The 10,945-nt window shown below is 43.6% G+C and overlaps 1 protein-coding gene across 1 annotated transcript; it reads left to right on the top strand.

Moving 5' to 3' along the window:
• The first annotated feature begins 1,018 nt into the window (after positions 1–1,018).
• On the top strand, positions 1,019–6,624 carry LOC106606092 (retinol dehydrogenase 12). The gene is made up of 7 exons (XM_014202212.3): positions 1,019–1,313; positions 2,262–2,396; positions 2,644–2,835; positions 3,115–3,276; positions 3,365–3,484; positions 3,647–3,851; positions 4,086–6,624. Exons 1-7 carry the CDS (start codon positions 1,247–1,249, stop codon positions 4,189–4,191), a joined length of 987 nt encoding a protein of 328 aa, XP_014057687.1. The 5' UTR covers positions 1,019–1,246; the 3' UTR covers positions 4,192–6,624.
• Positions 6,625–10,945: the final 4,321 nt, after the last annotated feature.

Raw genomic sequence — 10,945 nt, 5'->3', positions numbered from 1 at the left:
ATGTTTTGTTGTTGTCACATGCGGCAAATACAACAGGTGTAGACCTTACTGTGAAATGCTTACTTACCAACAATGCAGTTCAAAAAATAGAGTTAAGAAAATATTTACTAAAAAAATCATAACAATCTTTAAGTAATACAAGAAAATGACATAACAATGTAATGTGTGTGTGAGAGAGAAAGAGAGAAGGGGTCATCATCCAGGATAATTGATTCACTTTTGGATTCATGTACATGTAGTCCACTCAACAAAACAATGTTACAAAAAGACTGCTTATAGGCTATAGGCCTAGGCTGTCATCAAGGCTACGTTGAAGAATCTCAAATATAAAATATATTTTGATTTGTTTCACTTTTTTGGTTACTACATGATTCCATATGTGCCATTTTATAGTTTTGATGCCTTCACTATTATTCTACAATGTAGAAAATAGTAAAAAATAAAGAAAAAACCCTGGAATGAGTAGGTGTGTCCAAACTTTTGACTGGTGCTGTATTTGGAAATGTGTATATATATATATTTAATTTTATTCTCTTAGGTTATAGGTTTAGGCTATTGTAACGCTGAATTGACCAGTAATATTACTGTGAGGTAGCAAACATAACCCATCAGTGCAGCACAGTAGGCATGCTATCTCCCTCTGGTCCCTATACATTTGATAAAGGACATGTGTCATGCAGCAATAGGTCTTACCTCAAATAGCCTAACCAAACAACTATCACAGCAGCCTATAAACATAAGGATATTAGCCCGTCATTGTGATGTCAAAGTTTATCATTGTAGGCAGCAGGTTGGCCTAAACGGCATGCCATGGATATAGTCTTTATGCCAGATCATGTTCTAGGAATTGTATTCTAGTAAAATGCATTGTTATACAATTCTGTCTATTCATTTGCATTGGTATGTTTACATTTGTTTGCAGCGTTTTCATTCGCTGGACTGGGCTCACTCAGTTCACACCTAGAGATGTAACATAACACGTTGTATTTCGACACCACTGCTGCTCTCGTATTGCCCATGATACATTAGAGAATACGATTGTAATCTCTTCGTAATCTGAAGACAGACGCTAAATCCCTCTATTTAAATTGCTTTAAACCTATGAATAGCCTCGCTCTCAGATGAGAGCATCATAGCCGACAAACATCGTAATATTCCTCGATTAGAACGAGGTGTCTCCCAAGGCGGACGGTATTCGGTCCGTCCACCTATGGTCTGGCAGGTTTTTGCCTAGACTACGGATAAAATGTGGGATGAAGTTGATCCGTCTGCGCCGGTTAAGTATGGCGCTGTCATAGCGGTCACAGTGATCTGTAAGTCATGGCCTTTGTCTTTCATTGTACTATTTGAAGCGTGTTTGTTGCAATGAAATAACCAAGTAAAAAATATAGAACAGAGTTTGAATTAAATGTGAAGGGTGGCAAGGAAATCACTCAGAATATGAAATCTATTTAACGGTTTAAAGAAAAGGCTCAAAAGGTCATTTCCATTCTCTATTATCATTCAACTCGGTTTGTCTTTTTGTCTCTCTTCTTATTGTTTTATTAGAGAGTGCGATAACTTTGTTTTTATTTTGAATATTAAACAGACAATAATAAAATTGGTTGTGTTAATTGTAATTTGTGAAGAACACTTACTAAATTTGCCAGCAGATAATTATGCTCTCTTTGCAGACATCTGTTATTAAGATGTTATCTTGATGTTATTCAATGTTTTTTAACAGTTCTTTATCACAGAAATATCCCAGCTCTTAATATCAAGTGCACAGTTAACTCCTATTCATACATTCCAGGAGCATGTTAAAATGCTCAGAGTTTATGTCAGTCCACCGAGAAAATTTTGATTTTAAGAGACATACATTGCCTCCTCCAAAAACACATCATCAGCTCAGACATCAGAGCTTCACTGTCAGTTCTAGTCCGTATTCCTGGTCGCCATAATATTTTGCTCTCAAATTAACCCACTACACTCTTAGAAAAAAGGGTTCCAAAAGGGTTCTTTGGCTGTCCCCATAGGATAACTATTTTTGGTTCCATGTAGAACCCTTTTAGGTTTTATGTAGAACACTTTTGGGTTACATGTAGAACCCTCTGTGGGTTTGACCCTTTGGGTTCTAAACGGAACCCAAAGGGTTCTACCTGGAAGAAGAACCGAAGAACCCTTTTAGGTTTTAGATAGCACCTTTTTTTCTAAGTGTACAGATTTCAAGCCATAATGTGGGAGGGAATCAATTCTTTCCATGTTGTTTGTTGCACCGCCAGGCGTTGTTCTGTTGAGAAAATGGATTGCTGGGGGTGTGTGTCGATCTTCAGTCCAATTACGTGGCAAGACGGTGTTGGTCACCGGTGCCAACACCGGCATTGGCAAGGAAACGTGCCGTGACATGGCACGTAGAGGTATGGCACAATCACATTATGTAGCTATGTACACAATGTCACAAGTATGTGTGTGTCATACTGTAAAGACACAGTTTGACATACTTTAAGGCAGGGTGTTAAATTGCTGCCTTCGACCATCCCATCCCAGGAAATGGTTGCAATACTGGGAGCAGGGTACCCTTCTCTTTGGACAGGATGTGCGATGTGGGGGGATGGCGTGTGTTGTGTATTTGTGCCTTCTCTAACTGACTTTGGGGTGCTGTAGGGGCGCGGGTGGTGATGGCATGCCGGGACCTGACACGGGCTGCGAGGGCGGCGGACGAGATTCGTCAGGCCACGGGGAACAGCAACATTGTAGTGCGGCACCTGGATCTGGCCTCTATGTACTCTGTCAGAGAGTTGGCCAAAGAGTTCACTGCCAGTGAGGATCGCCTAGATATACTCATCAACAACGCCGGTGAGCATCAGCAACCACTGGAACAGCCATGTCTGGGCCCAGATTCACAAAACATCTCAGAGGGAAAAGTGCTGATCTAGGATATTGTTTTCTTCCTTTTAGATCATAACAAATAAGATTACATGGACCGGGGGGACCTGATCCTAGATTAACACTCTTACTCTGAGACGCTTTGTTAATACGGGCCTAGAATGAGAAGCTGGCTTTATGGCATTATGACTGATAAGGATGGTTGATTCCAGTTATATAGCGCTTCATCATGATGGTTGTCTCCATCAGGTGTGATGATGTGCCCTAAGTGGCTAACAGAGGACGGCTTCGAGACACAACTGGCTGTCAATCACCTCGGACACTTTCTACTGACCAATCTCCTTCTGGGGAAGCTCAAGAGCTCCGCCCCTAGCCGTGTTGTCAATGTGTCTAGCATTGCACACAAAGGGGGTAAACCGGCCTATTGGACTTTTTTCTGCCTTTCCATAATATAGGTGCCATGCAATGTAAAAAACAAAGTCTATTTCCCTACATCTAGGTAAGATCCAGTTTGATGATCTTTTCTTTGCCAAGAGGCCGTACAACTCCCTGGTCAGTTACAGGCAGAGCAAGCTGGCCAACGTGCTATTCTCCAGAGAGCTGGCCAGAAGGTTGAAAGGTAAACAGAAATACCCTCGGTTGTCTTTGGTCTTGTGCACATTTATTACAACCATTACGACAACAATATTGTCACCAATAAGAGTTTTAATTGACTGTCAGGTAGGACTTTTCCCAGACACAGTGTAGAGGTGTAAAACACTGGGATCTGGTCCCCTGGTAGGTACGGGGGTGACGTCCTACAGCCTGCATCCCGGGGTGATCAGGACAGAGCTGACTCGCCACGTGGAGACCTGGTTCCCCATGCTGAGGGCCATCCTGTCAGCCCCCTCCATGCTCCTCATGAAGACCCCCACCCAGGGTGCCCAGACCTCCATCTACTGTGCTGTCACCCCAGGACTGGAGCACAAGTCTGGCAGCTATTTCAGGTAAGCTCTGTGGTGAAAGTAGTGCTGGATAGGACATGGACATCAAGTATTTTATTGTTTTCAATTGTTGTCAAGGTTGTTTAGCTCCGGTTTGTAAAGTGTTATTGGTGTGTGTGTGTGTGTGTGTGTGTGTGTGTGTGTGTGTGTGTGTGTGTGTGTGTGTGTGTGTGTGTGTGTGTGTGTGTGTGTGTGTCTGTGTGTGTGTGTGTGTGTGTGTGTGCGTGTGTGTCTCAGTGACTGTGCCATGACGGAGACCGCCCCAGAGGGGAGGGATGATGTGGTGGCCAAGAGGCTTTGGAAGGAGAGTGCCCGTCTGGTGGGTTACATAGAAAAAGACTGAACAACCCCCTCCACCTGAAAACTATAGAGAAGACTGAACAACCCCCCCATCTTGAAACTATAGAGAAAGACTGAACAACCCCCTCCACCTTCAAACTATAGAGAAAGACTGAACAACCCCCTCCACCTGAAAACTATAGAGAAGACTGAACAACCCCCTCCACCTTCAAACTATAGAGAAAGACTGAACAACCCCCTCCACCTGAAAACTATAGAGAAAGACTCAACAACCCCCTCCACCTTCAAACTATAGAGAAGACTGAACAACCCCCCCACCTTGAAACTATAGAGAAAGACTGAACAACCCCCTCCACCTTCAAACTATAGAGAAGACTGAACAACCCCCTCCACCTGAAAACTATAGAGAAAGACTGAACAACCCCCTCCACCTTCAAACTATAGAGAAAGACTGAACAACCCCCCCACCTTCAAACTATAGAGAAGACTGAACAACCCCCTCCACCTGAAAACTATAGAGAAAGACTGAACAACCCCCTCCACCTTCAAACTATAGAGAAAGACTGAACAACCCCCCCACCTTCAAACTATAGAGAAGACTGAACAACCCCCTCCACCTGCAAACTATAGAGAAAGACTGAACATCGCCCTCCATCTTCAAACCATAGAGAAAGACTGAACATCGCCCTCTACCTTCAAACTATAGAGAAAGACTGAACATCCCCCGCCATCTTTAAACCATAGAGAAAGACTGAACAACCCCCTCCACCTTCAAACTATAGAGAAAGACCGAACATCGCCCTCCATCTTCAAACTATAGAGAAAGACTGAACAACCCCCTCCACCTTCAAACTATAGAGAAAGACTGAACAACCCCCTCCATCTTCAAACTATAGAGAAAGACTGAACATCGCCCTCCATCTTCAAACCATAGAGAAAGACTGAACAACCCCCTCCATCTGAAAACTGGGAACTCATGAACTTAGGACAGCCCCAACCCTCTCTGACAAACAGCATCAACAGATTGGACGACTGATACCAAGGAATCCTTAAGCCTCTCAATATAAAAAAAACCTGTAAGGAGTCTTCAAAAAGACATGAATGGGTGATGTATTGTTACCAGGTTGGGGCGTCCATGCTTACCTTGGACATTGCAGACTGAAAGACTAACAGACCTGTAGGAACTCAACTCAGGACAAAAAGTCCTTTCACCTCACTATGCTGGAGATCAGATATCCAATAAATTGTTTGGAGCATCCATCACTAGTCCTTCTTGTAGAATTCTGGCCCCTGTTAACACGGACGTCATGTACCCCAACAATCTGAGGTTTAACGGGGGTCATGTACCCCAAAAATCTGAGGTTTAACAGGGGCGCCATGTACCACAAAAATCTGAGGGGGCACAAAGTATGTGAGGATGGCTGAGGGAGTGGTTGGATAATTTAGCAATTTTCAAACACCTGAAACAGCTTTTTCCTACAATCTAGAGCCATCATCATTATGCTTAATTTTATGTTAAAAATATGTATATTTTTCTGCATATCTAAGCATACTTTTTGAACAGTCTGTATCCTCCTGACTGGTGGTTATTTTTTTAAAGAAACAAAATATTATTCTCTACATCTCTGCCAAAAATCTGGGTAAAAGATTGAAAGGAATGTGAGTCTTATTCAGTACATTTAATAATTCCTCTCTTTTCTAAAGTCTACCAACCTTGCCAGCACACATGCCAGCTAAGATAGTTAGACAAGCTAGCTACTCTAACTTGTTTGATAGCCTGAAATGGCTTCTTTATAGCTAGTTGTGAGGTTGGGAGATTGGGAACCTATCTGGGCTAGCTAAAGCCAACTTCAGAAAATTGCTAGGAGGCTATTTATTTTTTTATTTATAAAAACAGGACACATCTGAGGGGGCACGTGCCCCTGTGCCCCCTAGGGGCATTATACCTCTGCCTGATAATATGAATGTCAGTTGAGAGTGTTATACTTGATAGCTTAGTACATTGGGATGAATATTACACTGGTGATCATGCATTTAACACATTAGAGTGTCATGTTTATGAAATAAGCAGGTAAATAGTATATTTGATCATTAGAGATTGCAGATACTTATTGCCAAGTATTCACCTGTTTATTTCCTGAGGGCACTGTAAAAGCATGTTTATCCTAAATGTTCTCTGTAAAGAGTAATTGTCTTTTAGAATTCACTCCTGAAACAGGAAACTACTGATGGCCATTCTACTTTGTTTTTTCTTTATTTAACTAGGCCAATGGTAGCTTAGGAACAGTGGGTTAACTGTTCAGAATGACAGATTTGTACCTTGTCAGCTTGGGGATTTGATCTTGCAACCTTCTGGTTGCTAGTCCAATGCTCTAACCACTAGGTTACGCTGCTGCCCCTTTTCAAGGAAGGATCATCTTCAAGGTCATTTTGCAACGTAGCAACGAGGACAGTCTCAAATAAAATGTTAGCTTTGTTTCTGTCGTTACCTTCATTTGAATAACAAAAATGTGTTTTGTATCAAACCTGTATAAATGTGATTCTCTTATTCCATCTGTAAAGGTTTTCTGCCATGCAGTGAGTAGGAGTAACCAGCAGAGGGTAATGTGTCCATTATAATTGAGCCACCAGAGAGCAGTGTAGTCCACTTACCACGCAGTCAGCACCCTACAGCCTCTTTCCAGGATTGCCGATACTGAGTAGTAACTGAATTGTTTTAAACTTACTACTCAGGTGTCCTGTCATGTTCCCAATGAATCATATTTTTACAATGGTGACAACCAACCTCTCAAATATAATTTCAAAATAGCCAATATTGTTCCAAGCAGTTCACATCCAGAGACCCATAAAAAGTGTGAAATTGTTTTGTATTGTGGGAAAGCGGGTTAATTTCATAAGCTATGGTTGTCTAAAAATATCAGTGTCAGAGAAATTATTTTACAACAAGTGCTTTGAAATAAAGAAGCTGAGACACACACTATACCACCATAAGTATATGACATTCATAGTGTCTAATAGACTCTACTATAAGGGTTTGGAATAATGTTAGGAGTCAGTAAACATGCTGTCCTTATAGACCTAATGGTTCAGTAGACATGCTGTCCTTATATACCTGATGTTTCAGTAGACATGCTGTCCTTATAGACCTAATGTTTCAGTAGACATGCTGTCCTTATAGACCTAATGGTTCAGTAGACATGCTGTCCTTATAGGCCTAATGGTTCAGTAGACATGCTGTGGTTATAGGTCTAATGGTTCAGTAGACATGCTGTCCTTATAGACCTAATGGTTCAGTAGACATGCTGTCCTTATAGACCTAATGGTTCAGTATACATGCTGTCCTTATATACCTAATGGTTCAGTAGACATGCTGTCCTTATAGGCCTAATGGTTCAGTAGACATGCTGTGGTTATAGGTCTAATGGTTCAGTAGACATGCTGTCCTTATAGACCTAATGGTTCAGTAGACATGCTGTCCTTATAGACCTAATGGTTCAGTATACATGCTGTCCTTATATACCTAATGGTTCAGTAGACATGCTGTCCTTATAGACCTAATGGTTCAGTAGACATGCTGTCCTTATATACCTGATGTTTCAGTAGACATGCTGTCCTTATATACCTAATGGTTCAGTAGACATGCTGTTCTTATAGACCTAATGGTTCAGTAAACATGCTGTCCTTATATACCTAATGGTTCAGTAGACATGCTGTGGTTATAGGTCTAATGGTTCAGTAGACATGCTGTCCTTATATACCTAATGGTTCAGTAGACATGCTGTCCTTATAGACCTAATGGTTCAGTAGACATGCTGTCCTTATAGACCTAATGGTTCAGTAGACATGCTGTCCTTATATACCTAATGGTTCAGTAGACATGCTGTCCTTATAGACCTAATGGTTCAGTAGACATGCTGTCCTTATATACCTAATGGTTCAGTAGACATGCTGTCCTTATAGACCTAATGGTTCAGTAGACATGCTGTCCTTATAGACCTAATGGTTCAGTAGACATGCTGTCCTTATATACCTAATGGTTCAGTAGACATGCTGTCCTTATAGACCTAATGGTTCAGTAGACATGCTGTCCTTATAGACCTAATGGTTCAGTAGACATGCTGTCCTTATAGACCTAATGGTTCAGTATACATGCTGTCCTTATATACCTAATGGTTCAGTAGACATGCTGTGGTTATAGGTCTAATGGTTCAGTAGACATGCTGTCCTTATATACCTAATGGTTCAGTAGACATGCTGTCCTTATAGACCTAATGGTTCAGTAGACATGCTGTCCTTATAGACCTAATGGTTCAGTAGACATGCTGTCCTTATATACCTAATGGTTCAGTAGACATGCTGTGGTTATAGGTCTAATGGTTCAGTATACATGCTGTCCTTATAGGCCTAATGGTTCAGTAGACATGCTGTCCTTATAGACCTAATGGTTCAGTAGACATGCTGTCCTTATATACCTGATGTTTCAGTAGACATGCTGTCCTTATAGACCTAATGGTTCAGTATACATGCTGTCCTTATATACCTAATGGTTCAGTAGACATGCTGTCCTTATATACCTGATGTTTCAGTAGACATGCTGTCCTTATAGACCTAATGGTTCAGTATACATGCTGTCCTTATATACCTAATGGTTCAGTATACATGTTGTCCTTATAGGCCTAATGGTTCAGTAGACATGCTGTCCTTATAGGCCTAATGGTGAAGACCCTTGAACTGAGAGTCAGTAAGCAGATGACAGCTCTGTCTTCCACTAAAGAGCTGATCTTATTAAGCTATAGCAGAGACTTATGACAGCAACATGTGACCTCTCACGGCTGGTAAGTAAACAGCAACTTAGAGAGGTCACATGTTACAGGATGTCACAGGTCAGGGGTAGGACAAACATCGCTAAGGTTTCCACATAGACTGATCTTGTTGCTAAAATTGATGAAAATCTAAAAATGTACATACAAGTTCCCCTAAATGTTAGTTCGGAAAAGACCAGCTATCTCTTTGACAACCTCTGTCCTGTAGAGTCTGCAAGCTATACTCAGTTGAATATCGACTCATCTGGACTGCCACTGGAGACACTGTAAAAGCTATTATCTTTTATATCCATTGGACATTACATTCCCAATGCCACTATTCTCAGACATATCGAACATCCTCATTCAGGACCCTGGACAGAAAGACCCACATACCTTAATGACCTGGATCAATGACTGAGTGCCAGGGTGGAGTCTCTCAACACACACACACACACACACACACACACACACACACACACACACACACACACACACACACACACACACACACACACACACACACACACACACACACACACACACACACACACAAAGGCCTGAAAAGCCTGGAATGGGATAATGCATCCTGTTGGTGTGGGAACATTGATCAGGCCAGACAGTCTGGGTATTAGTGGGGGTAATGGGTACGGCACCATCCTTCCTCTTTACCGGTTCACTTACCGATCATTTTAACAAACTCCTGTCTCCCCCCTATCTTACCCCTGTCTCCCCCCTATCATACTCCTGTCTCCCCCCTATCATACCCCTGTCTCCCCCCTATCATACTCCTGTCTCCCCCCTATCATACCCCTGTCTCCCCCCTATCATACCCGTCTCCCCCCTATCATACTCCTGTCTCCCCCCTATCATACTCCTGTCTCCCCCCATCAAACCCCTGTCTCCCCCCTATCATACCCCTGTCTCCCCCCTATCATACCCCTGTCTTCCCCCTATCATACCCCTGTCTCCCCCCTATCATACCCCTGTCTCCCCCCTATCATACTCCTGTCTCCCCCCTATCATACCCCTGTCTCCCCCCTATCATACCCCTGTCTCCCCCCTATCATACTCCTGTCTCCCCCTATCATACTCCTGTCTCCCCCCTATCATACCCCTGTCTCCCCCCTATCATACCCGTCTCCCCCCTATCATACTCCTGTCTCCCCCCTATCATACTCCTGTCTCCCCCCATCATACCCCTGTCTCCCCCCTATCATACCCCTGTCTCCCCCCTATCATACCCCTGTCTTCCCCTATCATACTCCTGTCTCCCCCCATCATACTCCTGTCTCCCCCCATCATACCCGTCTCCCCCCTATCATACTCCTGTCTCCCCCCATCATACTCCTGTCTCCCCCCATCATACCCCTGTCTCCCCCCTATCATACCCCTGTCTCCCCCCTATCATACCCCTGTCTCCCCCCTATCATACCCCTGTCTCCCCCCTATCATATCCGTCTCCCCCTATCATACTCCTGTCTCCCCCCTATCATACCCCTGTCTCCCCCTATCATACCCCTGTCTCCCCCCTATCATACCCCTGTCTCCCCCCTATCATACCCCTGTCTCCCCCCTATTATACCCCTGTCTCCCCCCTATCATACCCCTGTCTCCCCCCTATCATACCCCTGTCTCCCCCCTATCATACTCCTGTCTCCCCCCTATCATACCCCTGTATTCCCCCATCATACCCCTGTCTTCCCCCTATCATACCCCTGTCTCCCCCCTATCATCCCCCTGTCTCCCCCCTATCATACCCGTCTCCCCCCTATCATACTCCTGTCTCCCCCTATCATACCCCTGTCTCCCCCCTATCATACCCCTGTCTCCCCCCTATCATACTCCTGTCTCCCCCCTATCATACTTCCGTCTCCCCCCTATCATACCCCTGTCTCCCCCTTATCATACCCCTGTCTCCCCCCTATCATACTCCTGTCTCCCCCCTATCATACTCCTGTCTCCCCCCATCAAACCCGTCTCCCCCCTATCATA

Source organism: Salmo salar, chromosome 02, assembly GCF_965601325.2.
Source record: "Salmo salar chromosome 02, fSalSal1, whole genome shotgun sequence".
NCBI classification, from domain to species: domain Eukaryota; kingdom Metazoa; phylum Chordata; class Actinopteri; order Salmoniformes; family Salmonidae; genus Salmo; species Salmo salar.
Note: the sequence above shows the minus strand (reverse complement) of the source record. Positions and strands in the feature narration are given on the sequence as shown.

What these genes read in the sequence shown, in the direction of transcription:
- LOC106606092 (XM_014202212.3), top strand. Translation starts at nt 1,247, where the DNA reads ATGTGGGATGAAGTTGATCCGTCTGCGCCGGTTAAGTATGGCGCTGTC. An exon ending in CCGTGACATGGCACGTAGAG is followed by an intron (nt 2,397 to 2,643) that starts GTATGGCACAAT and finishes GGGGTGCTGTAG; the next exon opens with GGGCGCGGGTGGTGATGGCA. An exon ending in TATACTCATCAACAACGCCG is followed by an intron (nt 2,836 to 3,114) that starts GTGAGCATCAGC and finishes TGTCTCCATCAG; the next exon opens with GTGTGATGATGTGCCCTAAG.